The 18,566-nt window shown below is 36.4% G+C and overlaps 1 protein-coding gene and 1 pseudogene across 2 annotated transcripts; one reads left to right on the forward strand and one right to left on the reverse strand.

Moving 5' to 3' along the window:
* Positions 1-5,052: 5,052 nt before the first annotated feature.
* LOC309840118 (olfactory receptor 51G2-like) lies at positions 5,053-6,009 on the forward strand (the record flags this gene model as incomplete). The annotated part of the gene is made up of 1 exon (XM_082682186.1): positions 5,053-6,009. The coding sequence occupies one exon, from the start codon at positions 5,053-5,055 to the stop codon at positions 6,007-6,009; it is 957 nt and encodes a 318-aa protein (XP_082538312.1).
* Positions 6,010-7,814: 1,805 nt separating this feature from the next.
* LOC309840306 (olfactory receptor 51I2-like) lies at positions 7,815-8,692 on the reverse strand (annotated as a pseudogene). Its single transcript has one exon. The product of its transcript is annotated as an olfactory receptor 51I2-like (transcript).
* Positions 8,693-18,566: the final 9,874 nt, after the last annotated feature.

The raw sequence follows: 18,566 nt of genomic DNA on the forward strand, positions 1-18,566 counted from the left end.
ATCTGCAAGTGAAAAGGTCATTCACTGTGTGAGTCTTTCAGAGATAAGTAATAGCAACTGCCATCCTCAGTGTCCTTACAAGTAAACTGGTATAATGGTAACCGGTTTTCCAGAGTAAAGAGACCTACAGGAATGCGGAGTGTTGTTGAGTTAGGGGATGTGAGATTTGAGGATTAAACTGGTGAATTCTGTGTTTGATAAATAGTACATTTTAAAGTTAAATGATTGATTTGACTTTATCTGTGTTTTTTTCTAAGTAATAATTGTTGTAATCATGATCAATTTAAAGAGTATTTGTTAATGGTATATGTGCATACTGTGGTTACGCAGCTAGTAGCAGATTCTCAGATTTCATGGACTGTGTTTCTTAATGTGATAGCTTTCCCTGGAATCAATCCTAAAACTCAGGTCTCATGAATACATTTTGCAAACATGCATTAGATTTGACTAAGTTGGCATACTCTGTCTTTAGATGCAAAACCACGGAGAATATCAAATGATTTTGCAAATTCTGAAGCTTCCTTTCCCACCTTATTAAGCAAAAGAACTTTTCCCAATCTAAATGTTGAGTTCATGCCTACTGGTGATAACTGTCATCTTCTTTACAAGCTTCAAAGTATTCAGATGAGTATTTGTGTTTTGGGAAAATGACCATTCAAAACCAAACTTGTGTATTTTGATAAATAAATAAATATACACAGATATATATAGATATATATCGATATATATATCTATCCTGGGTGAAGAACTAGTTCTAGTATTTAGAGACTTGCTGATCTGCAGCTACAACCGTGTGTTAGTAATATCAGATGCCATAATATTCCTAATCTCAGTTCTCTGTAATGTCACATTAATTTTGCAGAATTACACAAGGAATATTGTTCCTTTACACAGGAAGCATATTTGCTTTTCCCAAATTGATGTTTCCTTAGAATTCTCCTTAAATTCCAGCTCATCAGTGAAGCCTTCACCAGCATTCCCAAGTTAACATATATGGAATGATTTAGTTATGAACGTGAATTAGGTATATACCTCTGAAGCAGACCTCAACACATTAGTCCACAGTAACTTTTATAAGTTTTGCTTTCAATTCTGTCAGCATCACAATAAGCTCTTCTTCTGCTTTCTGTTTAATCTTTCTAAAATGATTACCCATACCTTGACAATAGGAGTATTAGTTCTCAGAAAGACTAAATGACCCTCTGGAGTACATAAGGGTGAATAACAAAGCCAATATTTAAACCTAAATAATTTAGTTTCTTTCATAGTGCTGTTTTATCTGGTTCTGCAACTTGGATGGTATGTGACACAAACAAGGTTCTCTTTAAAAAGTACATAATTGACAAAAGGTAGTATAAAAGAACAACATAACATAATATAACATAACATAATGTAACTTCAAAGGGGAAAGAAGTAAAAGAAAACTTTCAGCAGATGATATAAAATGTATTTAAAGCTAGGTCTTTTCCTTGACCAAAATAATGGATTTATTTTATTTATACATAACTAATGTCATTTATAATTATTATACTATAAATATGTTATATTTATACATTTTTGAATAATGATTTATTTATATATAATCATAGAACATTTATAAATAACATTGTATATATTTATTTATAAGTAATATTTATAATATATATTTATGTATAAAATAATATATAATAATGAAAGCAGGATTAAAGAGCTGGAATCAAATGAATTATTTTCAACTTGTTTGAAGCTTGAGTTGTGGTAAAGCAAAAAGCTTTTATGCTAATAACTAAGATACATGCATAAAAGATAAATGTGAACGAGTGGGGTTTTTTTGTATTGTAACATTTTATTCCTTTACAAAATGTTATCTGAAAAAAAAATGGCAAAATGTTAAATCTGCTAAATGTAGGTAGTGCATACATTGTTATCTTTTAAAGTGGCTTACTTTTCTGAGTTTCTACAGTTTTTATGTAGGGGTTTATGTGTAAGTGCAAGATATTTTTTAACTAGATGTTTTATGTGTTCTTTTTTCTTTTTAAATTTTATTTTATTTTTTAGTGTTCCAAGATCCATTGTTTATGCACCACACCCAGTGCTCCATGCAATACGTACCCTCCTCAATACCTACTACTACTAGGGGCATTTCTCATTTGTACATGTTTAAGATAGAGCCTTCAAAAAATCAAAGTGAAATCTTTTTAAAAATTTGTGTATGAACATAGCTTCTGGTTGGACTTTGCAGGGAAAAATACATACACATATACACACACATATAATGCACTCAATATTCATATATTATTTAGATGTACATTATTTTATATATCATATTTATATTGATTATTTAGTTTGTTTTCTTATAGAAATCCAAGTACTGGGATCTAGGAAATATGTATTGACTTCTTCACTAGTATATGAAAATGGGCCAGGTATCAGCTGTACTTTAATTAATTTTAAATTAATTAAATCAGCTGTACTTTAATTAATTTAACTGTACTTTAATTTTTCCTAAAATTTCCTTTTTCCATTCTTCTTTCCCTCCCTCTTTTTTTTTCTTGTTTTCTTCCATTCTTTCCCTCTGTACCCCTGTCTTGTTCTGCCTCTCTATCTCTGTTTGTGCTGCCTCTTCTTTATCCAACATACAATCAAGCTTCTATTATTGACCTGGAATATTGGTGTGATCAACTATGACCTTAGTTTATTTTTTACTGTTCTTTCAAAAATATGAACAACACACAGAAAAGATTTGATAGCTACACATATGTGTGTATAATTTAGTTTATATATACATATAACTTCTCTGAAATACTATAATGTTTAATAAAATTGATACATGATTTTAATATGAAATTTTAAACTATAAAATAATGTGAGATTTTATTATTTTGCAGAAATATTTTAATATTTCATATTGATCACTATGTGTTCTAATGAAGTTAATATATGATTTTTCTAATCTTTACAATTCACTTACACATACATTTGTATTGAGTTAAGTATTATGAAAGCCAAAAAACAAATGCTGATTGGTAAGTTTTAGGCAGTGAGTGTGTCGCATGCTTTTTTCTCTACCTCACACAATTAATCCTCACAGCACCATTTAATATAGTAACATTATTACAAATTTACTGGGGAAAAAAACTTGAGGTTTAGTGAGATCAAGCAATTTACCTCAATTGTTCTTAAAGAAGTCAATCATTTATTTATATACATTGTTTATCATAATACATAAGGTTTTTCAGAAAAAAAAAATCTCATTGTGAGAAATAAAGAAGCTTATAATCTCAAGTACTTGCAGACTACTCCACAGGGCAGAAAAATAATCACAAATTCAAAACTTTGTGGGTGTAATGATAGAAACATTAAAAAGTACCAGGGAAGAAAGTTTGTTTAATTCTTTTTGAAGGGATTAGGGAATACTTTCTAGATAAATTAAATTTAAGATTAACTTTTAAGACTGAAGAGAAATTCACAAGGCATGTAATAGAGAGGGATATTTCTGAAGAAAGCACAGGAAAAAGTGGTAAGCATCAATAAGGGTTAAATTAGCCCTTATGCTTAGGGTATATACTTGAATTTCCTTTGAAACAGGGGTAGAGATATCTATGGGTCACCTGAATATATATTCAGAAAACAGATCTGGGTTGAGCATGAAAATTTGGGAATTAACTGAAACCTTCAGAGTACTCAGAAATTTTATATGACTCAGAAAAGAAGAGGAGCAGATATGTAAACCAATTTGAAATAAAGAAGCTATGTTTTTTGTCCAAAGGCAGGTTTAGATTTCTAAGGGATAAGATGCATGTAGGGTGTTACAGCTCTTTAAAGACCCTGTCGACAAAAATGGTAAAGAGGACATAGAGATTTTTATTTTTTTCAGTATGGGATGTGGACCATTTAGACAAGAGTCAGATTAATGTGTGAAAAACATAGCCTAGCACTCATCTCAGATATGATATATTTCTGGTAAGAGGGTCAAGTTATTTCACAAACGACAGTGACAGTTCCTTTATGAATGAGTTGAAAGGAAGGATTTGGAGAAGACATCCTAAAGAGATACTTTTTGATGAACTGTAGATTTAAAATAATTATAAAGTTATCCTTCATTCAAAAATCTTATATTTTTCGTTAACATTATTGAGGTGGAACTCACTTAACATAAAATGACCGATTTTAATAGTAGAATTTGATGAATTTTTAAAAGCATAGAAAGTCATGTAATCAGTCATGGTATGGGACATTTTCATCTCCCAAAAAGATAGATCTGCCTGTTTACAACCAATTGCTTCACACTCTGGTTCACCTCGGAAACCTCTGATCAACTATCACTATGATGTTGTCTCTTCTAGAATTTCATATAAATGAGGCCATACAGCATTTGATCTTTTATGTTTGTTTCTTTCACCTGGCATAAATGATTCATTCATATTGTTGGATCTATCAGTAATATCTTCCCTTTTGATTTAAAATATATGGATTGGCCACAGTTTGTTTGTCCAATCAGTAATGGCTGTATATTTGGTTTCTTTCTGCTTTATTTTTGCTATTATGAATAAAGCTGCTATAAATAAATGTGTACAAGCCTTTGTGTGAATATGAGTTTTTATTTCTCTTGGGAAAACTTTTAGAAGGGAAATTTCTGGATGATGCTAACTGTACAAGTAGTACACGTGTAACTTTATAAGAAAACTGCCGAAATGTGTTCCAAAGAGGTGTACTATTTAGATTCCATGTATGAGAGTTACAGATGTTCACATCATCATCAACATATAGCATTTTTGATCTTTTTAATTCTAGCCATTCTATTCATTGTATCTTATTGAATTGAATGAGAAATGACATCTACCTAATAAATAATGATGGTGAACATCTTTCCATGTACTTAGTTGCCAACCACACACCAAAAGAAATAATTATGAAGCTAAAAATATAAACTCAATTTTGAGTTCTCCGTATCTTAATTTGATCATTCTGTGCATTAATTACTTTAAATTTGGCTTTCAAATTTCCTGACACATTGTTTCTCCTTTACAGGTTTGCAAGCACCTTGGACTATCGTCCTTCATACATCCTATCATGTTGGCTTTTAATAGTACTGCCTCTACTTGGCCCACTTTCTCCTTCATTGGTATTCCTGGTCTGGAGGCTGCACATATATGGATCTCCATCCCCTTCTGTGTCCTGTACCTCATAGCCCTTGTGGGTAATGCTCTTCTTCTTATCCTAGTAACAGCTGAGCAGAATCTTCATGAACCTCAGTTCTATTTTTTGGCTGTGCTTGCCCTTACTGACCTAGGCCTTTCATTGTCCACAATGCCTAGTGTCTTGGCTGTCTTCTGGTTTGATGCCCGCCATGTCGGCCTGGATGCCTGCCTAACTCAAATGTTCTTCATCCACACCCTCTCCTCAGTAGAATCAGGTGTTCTGGTGGCCATGGCTTTCGACCGTTTGGTAGCTATCTGTGCTCCACTAAACTACACCAGGATCCTTACCCACTCTACCGTTGCCTGCCTTAGTGGGGCTGCCCTCATACGAGGTGCCACTCTGCTGGCTCCTCTGCCTTTTTTCCTTAAGACCTTTCCTTTCTGTGGGGCTAATATCCTCTCACACTCTTATTGCTACTACCCAGATGTGCTGAACCTGGCCTGTGGGGATGTCTCTTTCAGTAGTGCCTACGGATTGGTTTTTGTACTCTGCACATTTGCAGTGGATGTGGTCTTCATCATAACTTCATACATAAAAATATTGGGCACTATTATGAAGCTAAAGACTCAGGACAGAAACTGGAGATCGCTGCACACCTGTGCCTGTCACATATGCACGGTGCTTGTGTTTTACCTGCCCCTCATCAGTTTAGCAGTGCTGCATCGCTATACCCGGAATGCTTCTCCTATTCTATATACCACCATGAGTAATGCCTACCTCCTCATGACACCACTGCTCAACCCTCTTGTATATAGTCTCAAATCCCAGCAGATCCAGGCTGCCTTACGCAAGCGATTTTGGGTGCAACGTGTTATTGCTGGGGAATGAGTAAGTTTTCTCTATTATCAGAAGGGGTGACCAGTTAAAAAATGCAATTCAAGAACTAGTGTGTGCCAAGTAGTATGTAAGGTACCGTTAATTAAAAGATTAAAAAAAATACTTTGGTTTTCCCCTCAAGAAATACCCAGCTTAACTAAGGAGGGAGAGTGAGCAGAATGCTTGAATAAATGATCATAACTGTGGTCATGAATGATGATTGTTTGGTAGTGGTATGGAGAAATGGCATCAGGAACCCAATGTATTTCGTGTACAAGTCAGATGAAAATCATATTTCCCCATGTGCTAAATTGAGGAGTTTAACTCTGGGTTTTAAAAGATCAATGAGGGATTAATTTTATAGCCGAAAACAGGATGTCACCTGATTCTTGACTGCCAATGGTGTTTAAATTAAAGTGTGAAAATTCAAAATTGAAGATAAATTTATTACTATATATGCTTATTATCTGTCTTCTACTTGTAGCCAGATACTGTCTACTGTCTGAACATTCTGACTCTTAATAAAAGATAAAGGAGCTGTCTGCAAAGAATAATATATAAGGATCTGAGAAATGGTTATTGTTACTCGTCTTGCTTACTTATTCAGAATTCATACTTTATTTAGATCTTATTTTCTATTTCATACTGAGAATAAATAAGGTTACATTCTGACTGCTGAAGGAATAAAACTTCAGTTGGTTTCTCGGTTTGTTTTTCCCCTCTAAAACTCTCAATTTGTTTCTTGGAGTCCACAGGCTCTCGTGGTCCATCTCCCTCTCTGATTCCCCCCCTTCATTTTCTGGTCACCTTTGATATTACCATCTGAATCATAGAAGCCTTTATTCTTTTGGATTTTTGTTTAAATCCTGGCTTGGTCTTTGTCCTCTACCATATTTTTGACCTACAATAAAGTGGTTAATGTTTATTGAACATTTGCAATATGTCTGATATTGTTATAAACACATTAAATAAATTATCACATTTCTTCTTATAATGTCCTTACAAAGTAGATAATATCATTAACTTCTTTTCACTGATGGGAACACTGAGGCATAAGAATCGGGGTCACTATGATCCCTGGATATATAACAGATAAGTTGCAGAGTCTTGATTTTAGCTTAAGCACTCTATACTTATATATTCAACTAAATATGAAATCTAAATTCATACAACCTAGGAAAATCAAGTATACATTACATAAATGGTAGACTTTACATACCTGCTTTGCTGTATTTTTGCCTTAATCTTTCACTGAATTTTTGTGTTATACGGAGCTTATATTGACAAGGTTTCAAAGAATTATAAAATATGAACAGATTTCAATAAAAATTATGCAACTAAACCTTCCTTTCTCTCATTTGGAATATTTCCCTCTATAAAATCTCAAACACCTCAAAGATAATAAATGTCTGTATAACAATATAAATATTTTATTTTGGATCAGATTTTAGCCATATAGCTATCTAAGAGGGAGTCTCAAATAGAAGTATCTGTAGGGTTGTTCGGATCGAAATGAGCTCATAGGTAAGTGGTGTAAACATCAGAAATGAGAAATATAAGTGAAGGTGAAAGGAGCTTTAGGAATCTTTCTTCTAATATTTCAAACGAGAAGGGAATATTATTATATTTCTAGAAATATTATGGTAAAACCATATAGAGATGTACCAAAGAAAGTGCCTCAGCCCACATGGTCTTTTTTTTTTTTTTTTTTCAATATCCCCAGTACTTTCCAGTCAGGCCCTCAAAGTGATCCCACTCTGTTGCATCCTCCTACCTTGAGTACAATCTACATAGTGCCTTTCTATTCTGTTTTGTTTTCACACTGTAAACCAGAGGGTTAAGGGCAGGTGTGAGGAAAAGGAAAATTTTGGACATCTTGACATGGGGGAGAGAGCCCTGTGGATCAGGGCTAAGGCAATAAGTGGAACATAGAAAATGAGGACAGTGACAATACGGGAGACTCATGAATGTTTTAAATTGTCCTTCCTGGAAGCAATGCCCAGAACTATCTTTAAGATCAAAGTATAAGACAGAACAATAAAGAAATAAAGAAAGAAGTACCAAAGTAGCAGAGAACCAATGCCAGCCCATAAATGATATTCACACGAATGGATTCACAAGCTAGCTTCATCACGTCAGGGCAGAAGCAGAATGAGTGGGATAAGATGATGTTCCTACAGAAGGGAAGCCATTTGAGCAGGATGGACAAGGGAGCCATCAGTGCCACTCCTCGAGCCACAGCAGCCAATCCCATCTGAGTAATGCAGGAATGAGTCAGAATAGCAGTGTAGCACAGAGAGTTGCATAAGGCAACAAAGTGGTCAAAAGCCATGGCCAGCAGGATGGCTGACTCCATGGAAGAGAAAGTGTGGATGAAGAGTATGTGAGCCAGACAACCATGGAACTCAATGCTTCTGTGGTTGAGAAGAAAGACATTAAGTGCAGTATGCACTGTAGATGCTGATATGTCTATGTCAGTGGCTGCCAACAGGGACAATAACACATATTGAGGCTTGAGAAGGCTGGGATTCTTGTTTATTATGTGAATAATGATGCTGTTTCCAAGGATGGCAATTATATACCTGATGCCCAGGGGGATGGAGATCCAGATGTGAGACTCCTCTAGCCCTGGAATTCCTGAAGGAAGGAAGAAGGGTGGCTGGTAGTAGGTGCCATTGAACGTAGACCTGATCATAAACCTAAAAAAAAGAACAAGTGTAAGGAAATCAAGTGGTAAATTAATTCGAGTTCATTCAATGGTTCAAGAGAGTCTAGAGGCAGAAGCAAGCTAAGTATCTGTTGCATGCAAAGCAAATTGAATAGAGTAGAATTTGGTTTAATTCAAATAGCCCATGTCAGGGGCGCCACGGTGGCTCAGTCATTAAGCATCTGCCTTCTGCTCAGGTCAGGATCCCAGGGTCCTGGGATCATCAAGTCCTGCACTAGGCTCCCTGCTCAGTTGGAAGCCTGCTTCTCCTTCTCCTACTCCCCCTGTTTGTATTCCCTCTCACTATGTCTCTCTCTGTCAAATAAATAAAATCTTTGGAAACAAACAAACAAACAAACAAACAAAGAAAAAGCCTATGTCAGTAATTTTTAAGTGATTTATAACTTCTATATTGTGGGCACATATATATTATTGACACATTGATAGTGTCCAAATACACTACCAGAAGAACTAAGCAAGTTTTGAACAAAAACGTTCACAGAACAAATTAAGAGTCACAAATCACCTGGTTAACTTAGTCAATTTAAAATACATGGTGAGAAGTGGGAGAACAGAGAGGGCGTTGGTTAAGACACTTAAAATAGCGTACAAGTGGAGAGAAGGCCCTGCAGTATCTGAATGCTGGATTATGCAATACTACTCTGCTCTGTCCCTCTGCTGATGGCATTAGGAAGGCCAGAGATGAAGTCTGAGCAAGAGAACCCCAAAGATGAAAGGTACCTGGGGCCAACCTACACTTTATCAGTCATACAGCATCATGTATGCATGGCCACAGCTCTAACTTATCAATACGAATGCTAAGCATCTATGGATTTTACCTGTATTTCTTGTTCTAAGAATAAGTGTGACCAGAATTAAACTACAAGGGATGTCATTAAAAAGTGGTGATTTAGGTACTACCCAGCCACCATTTTGGACATGACGTATTATGTCTCAGGACCTTTTGTCCTTTCTTGTCTATAAGTAACATTTTTGCTTATTCTATCACATATTCCATATATTTTATCTTTTGTATGTTCTTTTTTAAAAATTTTTTATGTTCAGTTAGCCAACACTAGTTGGCTAGTTTTTAATGTAGTGTTCACTAGTGTTCACTAGTTTTTAATGTAGTGTTCAGTGATTCATTAGTTGCGCATAAGACCCAATGCTCATCAAAATACATGACCTCCTTAATATGTTCTTTAACATCTCTTACAACTTATCTATTATCTGTATTTACCATGATTGGTGAATGATGCCTATATCTTATAAGCTACTTCTCAGTTTATTCCCTATCTATGTTTATTGCATCACATGACTTTCATCTACTCCATTTGTTTTCCTGGGGTTTTTTTGTTTGTTTGTTTTTTGTTTTTTGGTACTCAAATTAAATATTCTCAAATACTGCAATAAATATACATTACGACATTTGGGGATACAAAGTTTATTAAGATAGATTTTTTTTTTAAAGATTATATTTATTTACTTATTTGACAGAGATCACAAGGAGGCAGAGAGGCAGGCAGAAAGAGAGGGAGAGGGAAACAGGCTCCCTGCTGAGCTGAGAGTCCAATGTGGGACTCTATCCCAGGACCCTGAGATCATGACCTGAGCCAGAGGCAGTAGCTTAACCCACTGAGCCACCCAGGCACCCCTTAAGATAGATTTCTTAAGCCAATGTTTGGTGAGTGTGATAAATAAGAACAAATAAGAAAATATATATGTGATGCTATAATAGTGGTATAAAATATATCTATAAATAAAATGAGAACCAAATAAATGAATTACAATTACTTGGGGCAGGCCATAATCAACAAAGGACACAGTACGCTTAAATAAATAACAAAAAACTTGGCATCCAGAACACCAAGCTATCTTAACATATTTCCGTTGTCAGCACAGCCATGAGAATCCTTTCATAGAACTTTGGAAAACAGTGTGTCAGTATAAACCAACAGTTGCTGTTCATGAGTTGTGTAAGGTTATATAACATAAATCTATAGTTTTAATGGCTATAGCCACTGGCTTTTTTTTTTTTTTAAGATTTTATTTATTTATTTGACAGACTGAGATCACAAATAGGCAGAGAGGCAAGCAGAGAGAGAGGAGGAAGCAGGCTCCCCACTGAGCAGAGAGCCCAATGTGGGGCTCTATCCCAGGACCCTGGGATCATGACCTGAGCCAAAGGCAGAGGCTTTAACCCACTGAACCACCCAGGTGCCCCGCCACTGGCTTTTTTAAAGTCCCAAACAAGAATTTATCTCCAGGACCCTAGAAGATCAGCAGAACAGAGTTCCCTGTCATTTTAGGAAGTGATGGAGACACAGTAAGTAGAAGTGACTTATTTAAGAATCAATTGATATAGGCTAAGAACCATTTTCAACTCATTTCCTATATTAATATACATTTTATTAATCATGCTTCCTGTTTAAAAAAAATAGAAATAAAACATTTAAACAAAAGAAACAGTGATAGAAAATTTGTATAATTAATAAATGGAGTAAAAAAAAAGGAAATTTATAAAGGAGAACTAAAGAAGCAGGCATTGTAACCCAGATTTTTGTGGACAATGACAAGCCAAATAATAGAAAGCTGAGATATTATTGAACATGTTAATTTGTTTTTCCCCCCAGGGTATTACTCAGTGAGTTAATAAATTAACACCTTTATAAGTGAGACCACAGTATGTTATAAAACAACAGAAATACAGCACAATAAATTCTAGTTGATCCTTGAACAATACAGGGGTTGAGGGCATTAACCCTCCACATAGTCAAAAATCCATGTATAACTTTTGACTCCCTCAAAACTACTAAGCACCTAGTATGGAATAGAAGCCTTACCCATAATGAAAAAAGATGATGAACACATGTTCTGTATTATATGCATTATATACTGTATACTTACAATAAAGTAATTTAGAGCAAAGAAATTTTTATTAAAATCATAATGAAAAGAAAATACACTCACAGGACTGTACTGCAAAAAAAAAAAAAAAAAAAAAAAAAATCTGCATGTAAGAGGACCCGTGTAGTTTAAACTTGTTTTGTTCAAAGGTCAAATGTATTTGGCTTGCTAGGTAACTATAAATAGTTGATTTTTATGCACAAAGTATCCTGAACATATTTAGCCATTATGTAGTTATTTAAGAATTTAAACAAGAAGATGTAAAAGTTTTTAATTCTTACAATATGTATAATGGCATTAAAGGTTAACAAACTTTTTTTCCATTGATATACTTTTAAAAATAACATATACACTTTTTAAAGTAACATTTTGACCTACTTATTTTGTATCCATGTTTATAATGCATCTTTTATTATTTCTATGTATTGATATACTTTAATAAAAATAATACATTTATTATTTTCTTACACCAGATTCCAGTAAGGCCTGGGGCCCCAGGACCCAGTAAGGCCCATCCCTGAGGGTGGAAGGGGAGACTGATCACCTCCCAGAGACCTCTTAGAGGTCTCACAGGAAAAATGAGGAAAATCTGAAGTGACTGAGGAAATTCAAGTGTCACACAGAAATCTGAGAGAGCACAGCTTTGTTTTCCCTGGCTGGTTGGGTGCCCGACAGGGTTAGGGGTGAGTTTTTGTGATCACCGGTGATGGAGGATGGTGGTGGAATGTTTTTCACAGTCTCTCGGGCCAATTGGCCCCCTTTATGTGGAAGTGTGATCTGTGTGGAGGTATCTTGGGAGAGTTCTAGGTCATCCCCGGGAACTTCTTATCTTTTCTTGGCTGGATGGGATGGCCATTTGGTCTTTTTCTGCCTCAAGAGAGGCGGTGGAGAGCAGTGGACAGGAGGGCTGGGGCCCAGGCGTCTCTATTTGCTTCGCTTTCAAGGGGGAAGTCCTTCAGGTCAGGACCCCTCTCCCCCCACCATAAGGGGGGACAGGAAGGAGTTTCTGGAAGTAATTCCACAGGTCAGGACCTCCTGAGGCTGGGGGGGAGGGGGTGGGGACTATAATAACTTCAGTGTGAATGCATGAGTAAATGTGCAGTTTGACCTGATTTGTCAGGCGGCCTGAGTCTGTGACTCCATGGGCGGGCAACCTTAGGGTCCTCAGAAGCCCATAGGGTCTGACTGGCCCTAACCCACTTCTGCGGTGACCTAATGGGGTCTAAGGAGAGCCCCTTTGGAGTGCCAGTCTGGGGTTTATATGGAGTCACTAAGGCTAAGAGGCATCCAGGTATCTTTCAGGATGGGGACTTTAAGAAATATTCCCAAACAGCTGCCAAAGATCCCTTTGTTTCAGGAAAACTCCCTATATTCTCTGGCCCCATGTGGACTGCCTAACCCCTTTCCCTTGTTAGTGGGAAAGCATGGCATCTGCTCCTCTGTTGGAGCTGACAAGCTTTAAAAGCCAGGAACCCTTTCTCTGCCTTCTGGCAGCACTTTGTTTCTTCTCTCTCCCCTTCTTCTGTTTCTGGACCAACTTGGATATGGCCTACATAACTGAGCTCTAGACCATCCTTGGTGCCTCCTGCACTATGGCTCCTCCTCTCTTCACTGTCAAGGAGCAAGGAGAGCACCCCCTGGACCTAACACCTCCCACTCCAGATTTCCCTACCTGTGTCTTGAAAGTGGAGTGGGCTCAGGTAGAATGTAAATCAGTATTTACACTAAGTTATGTTTGTTGTCTTAATTAAGATAAACATGTCTTTTAACTTATCAGCAGTAAATGTGAAACTTCTATCAAGGTTTACTGAAGGTCAAATAAACTCTTGTTACTTGTTGAAATTTGTTAGCAAAGAAATGACTAAACTGATGGTTAATTGTCTGTCTCAAAATTTTCATGGGTAAGTCTTGAGATAGATTTCAAAGTCTTTGGTAATCTGAAAGTTTAAAATTTTCCTTGGATGACAGATGGAATTAAATTTGTTGGACATCTAAGTCTTTTCCAAATAGGATAAAGTGCTAAAGCACTGAGTGCTGGATGTAGGTTTGTGCTTTTGACTTCTTACTGCAAAGAAACTAAAAATATTTGAATCTGTTGGTAAACGTGTCTTGTGCTTAACTGATTCATAAATTTGCCATTCAAAGAATTCTGTTGTAACAGTTCACAAATGATTAATACTTATCCATCACTAGATATTAAGGTGTTTCTAAGTACAAAATTCTGCTAACTGTAACAATGACTGATAAAAATAAGGGAAACAACTCTGTATATGGAAAAGTAGGAGATATGCAAGAAAGATATAAGGAATGGGAATGCATTTTGTTGAAGAAAAAGAGGTAATTTTGACCTAAATGAGATGGTTGTTTAGAAGGAAATGGCTTGGGACAAAACCTAAATGCAAAGGAAAGTTGTAGAAGGTTTGTGAAGGGAAATCTTCAGAAAAAGAATTTTAAGTGGACTAAGATTGAAGTGAATTTTAAAAAGACACTGGTATAGGAAGCTGGTTTTTTCTCTGCTCAAAAGGACCAAGTTTTCTTAGGTTAATTGATCTGCTGTTAAGAAGAAAATGTAAACAGCTGTTTCCTCTTTGCCTGTTCAGAAAACCATTTTCCACATTTTGCCTATATGAGTTCTTTAACATCCCTAATTATATTTAGACATGTGCTTTAAAACTTTCTAATATTTTAGCAAATGTTGACAAGATTTAAATTGTAAATAAAATCTCTTTAACTCATTAGGCTTTTCCTTGGTATGCTAAGTTACTCAGGAAGTATTGCTAAACAAATAATAAACCTTGGGTTACATTGGGGTAAATGCTATAAGGATTCTAGAGGTTCTATACATTTCCTAAAGTTTTAATGTTTTGATAATTTCATCACTTGATATTTAATTATTGAAGTGTTATGTGTCACTGAAATAACCAGATTTCCTTGCCAGCTAAACTATAAACTCTCATTTCATCAGCTCTTTTACCATACCTATTCTGAGTTTTGTCATTTATAATTTTATTCTTTTGTAAAATGAGTTTCACCTTAGTCCTGAAAAGGACTTTCAGAACAAATACAGGTATTCAATATCTTGAAAATACTAAAACTGAAGTGGGAATTTCCAGAACTAAGTAAAGCTGCATACTAAATGAATTAAAAGATTATAATGTTGTGACTCTTGTTTGAAAGATTGCTGGCTCTCTAATGTTTTCTCTTCTACAGTAAAGAAAATTTTACTTAAGTTATCTGTGACATATAGAAATGCAAAAATATTTATCTGTAAACAAATCAAAGCATTCTACTTTTCTCTCTATATGAACCCTCTAAAACTCAAAAGGTCTCAGTAAGTATTCTTTCTTCCATGGCAATCAGTCATTTGCATAAGTTCAATAAAAATCTGTTCTCCTTGTAACAGGACACCATTGGAAACATGGGTTATTTTACCAAGGCTTTGACTGGAATGTCATATTTAAGAAAGACATGCATAGACTCAGATATTACCAGACAGCTTAAAGGAACTAAGGTTGACTTTATGAAACTTGGAGCCATAAAACCCTTTAGAACTGTTGGCCTGATACCTTGCTTACAGAGTTCCCAGCAGCCTCACTAGGTAAGTAAACAATGTCACTTCCTGGCATGTGCAGGAAGAGGAATTCACCCAAATCAAGAGTTATTATAGGCATGTCTAATGGCAAGTAAGTGGCTTAGCTTCTGGTCTGGAGAGGCTACTAAAAGTTCAACCTAGAGATTCCTTATAAGAAGTTCCAGCAAAGCAGATTATAAAGGATGTATATGATCACTCACTATTCTTGATGAGTTTATGTAAATAATTAGGCCAAGTTTGTTAAAACTGGACTTGTTTTTCAGATAAATTAGCCCTGATTTGGCCATCTCTGGAAATGAGGGTTATTTTAGAGAGAAAAATTATGTTTTAGTAACACACCTTGTGGATTCTTGATTTGATTGTCCTTTAATGTTGTTTACCTAACCTACACAACTTGAGGAAAACTTCAGAGAAGTTACACAATAACTCATTTAGACAATCTTCTTGTTTAATATTCTGTGGGGATAATAACAGGATCCCATGGCACATGATTAAACAGCTGGAGAATAGGACTGATTCCCCAACAGTTGTGTAACTTACCACCTTGACCAGTTCTGTTTGGCTGGAATAAGGAAATCATGCTCTAAAAGGAGAGCATACACCACTCCATATGGTTAACTTGTGGAGATAATGGATAATTCCACTTTATGATTGGTTGGGTAATGCACTTGGGGATAGCCTTATCTCCTGAGACAAGTTTTCTCCTACTTGCCAGTGATCCTTTGTAATTAGAATGTTAATACCTCAAACAAAGAGCTTAATGGTATTTTTTAGTTATATTTATCCTAGAAACCACCTCTATTGAGATACAATTGTAAACAAAGCCTTTCTAAGCATACGACAGTGTTCCTGCTAGAAAGAGCCGCAAAGCTCTTAATGGAGGCCAACTTATTAAATACCAGATCATATTGATAGATATGCCTGAAATAATACCCCAAACCTGTCAGACTTTAAATCCAGCTACCCTTTTGTCTGGACCTGAATGTTGTACAGAGAAAAACTGTTGGAGGTCATTGATAGTGTTTATTCTAGTCAACTGGATTTAAAAGATTGCTGCAGCTATAATTCACCTCAAACTTTCTATGGCTGGCCACTTCCCTGTAGTAAGTAGACTTAGAGGAGACCTCAAACAGATCAGAAACTTAGAAGTGTCCCAATATCTCCAAGCCCTGGGTAAAACTCAAAGGCACATCTGCCCAGAAACTTTAGAAAGGACCCCCTCAAACATGCTGAACAGGGCTCCACGCTGTTGTTCTAACAATCCTTACTGCCCTCAGGGTCTTAGGTGTCACTGAATGAGTCCACTGCTCTAGAGTAAAGAAGGCTCTCACCAGTTGGATGAATCACATCAGTGGAAAGCCCAACCAGATCCTACAGACCTGCTCTGGCTCCACCTTTGATGAGACCCCACTGACTGATGGATATCTGTTCACAGTGGTCCCTGGGTATTGTTGACATGACACTGACACCCTCACCTTGCTCCCCTTTCTGACTGGACTTCCTCCCAGAAACTTTTTATTGTTATTGCTTATTGGGCAGCCTTAGGAACCTTAAGATGGATTGCTAAGATCATAGAAAACAATGTTATCAGGTGAGCCATTGCCCAAATACTAGCCTTGCAGGGCCATCATAATAGATGAAAATGATGCCCTCTAAACTAGGTGTTTAAAGGAGCATCAAAGGGGGAAATGATAGGGAAAAACTGTACTCTAAGATGGCTGACTATACCAACAAGGGAATTCCAGTTCCTGTCTCAAAACCCTTCGAGGTTCTTCTTTCCCACCCCATTTCCCGCATGTGCCAAAAGTGCCAAAAGTACCAAGTATGCAGAAGTAGAAGGGTATAAATCCCCCTCCCTGCTTGTGCTCGGGGCTCAGACCTTTGGAGATTGACCTCATCTGAGCCCACTGGTGTTAAATAAACCTTTGATCCTCCAAAGTCTCTGAGTGCCACTTGATTCTTCCACCAGGATCCAGTCCAGTTTCCACAACATACCTATGCTTTCTGGGATGTCTGGGTAGCTCAGTCAGTTAAGCAGCTGACTCTTGATTTTGGCTCAGGTCATAATCTCACAGTCCTTAGAACCAGCCCCCACCATGCTCTGCACTTAGTTGGAGTCTGCCTGAGATTCTTTTTTCCTCTCTCTCTGTCTCAAATTTTAAAAAAATTAAAAATTAAAAATTAATAAAGATACCTGTGCTTTCAGAAACTCCATGGTGCATCATATGCTCAATCTGAACAAGCCTGACAAGGAAGGAGCTGCTCAGGTATGGAATCTTACTATTTTTGCAAGTGAGTGTAGGGCTACAGAGCAATGGTCTCTCTGAATTACTCCTGGGTTGAGATGGGGAGATGTTTTACTGGTTGTTAAACGACTCCACAGATCAGATGTGAAGAGTAATAAGGAAAAGGTACTGGTAAATCTCATCCCATATATGCTCTTCAAATATTCTAACAAAACAAAGTAGATTATATTCTGTTACACTTTCACAAGAGAGGAAAAATAGTGCTATTATAAACTATGACATTTAACAATTAGATAATTTAGGAAAATTATTTAACTTAGGTCTTGCCACGTTAGGGACTTAACCATCAGAGGGAAAAAAAAAGTGTTTCAGAAAGAGATAATGGATAATGGGGAGTCTTTACTTCAGGCTATGGGAAGGAATGAATGGTAAATGCTAATGCAGATAAACAAAAGAGAGTTGGCAATCTTAATGGTTTGGTTACCTTAAATTCAGCCACTGGGTTTTTATTTCTAGCTTTAACCAGCCTATACCCATCTTGAGCTGTAATAACTTACTGTTTTCAGTTGTCCATACAAGAAAGTCCTCAGTCATATTTGGGGCCAAGGCACCTTGGAAAGACAGTGGCATCTACAGGACCCATTTACTCTGCTGGGTGGAACAGCTAAAAGGCAGTAAAAGGCCTTCTGTCTCTTCCACCTCCCTTGAGGACTGACCAGGTGTATGATGTTTTAGGAGATTACAGAATCCCTGCGGAAATGAGATCAGGAATTGAGAAGTGAACAGCAAAAATAACCAGCTCAGCAAAATGCCCCTCCAATTGCCCTGGTACAGTCATTTGTAGCAAAAAATCCTACTGTAAACAGGGCATTGATATAGCTAGATCCATAGTAAGATTTTATGAGAGGTGAAATACAATGCTGTGACTTACATCAGGGAGTTTAAAATAGAAGCAGGAGTTCATTGAGGAGACACGCCATGAACTTCTGAACTGGTTCAAACCAGAATACCCCAAGGACTCAGCTGAAAGGTGTGCTACAACTTGCTATTAGCAGAAATCAGTCTTCTGCCTTCAACAACAATCAAAATTCCTTGTAAACAATGTATCATAGGCATT

Source organism: Mustela nivalis (assembly GCF_964662115.1).
Source record: "Mustela nivalis genome assembly, chromosome: 9".
Taxonomy (NCBI): Eukaryota; Metazoa; Chordata; class Mammalia; order Carnivora; family Mustelidae; genus Mustela; species Mustela nivalis.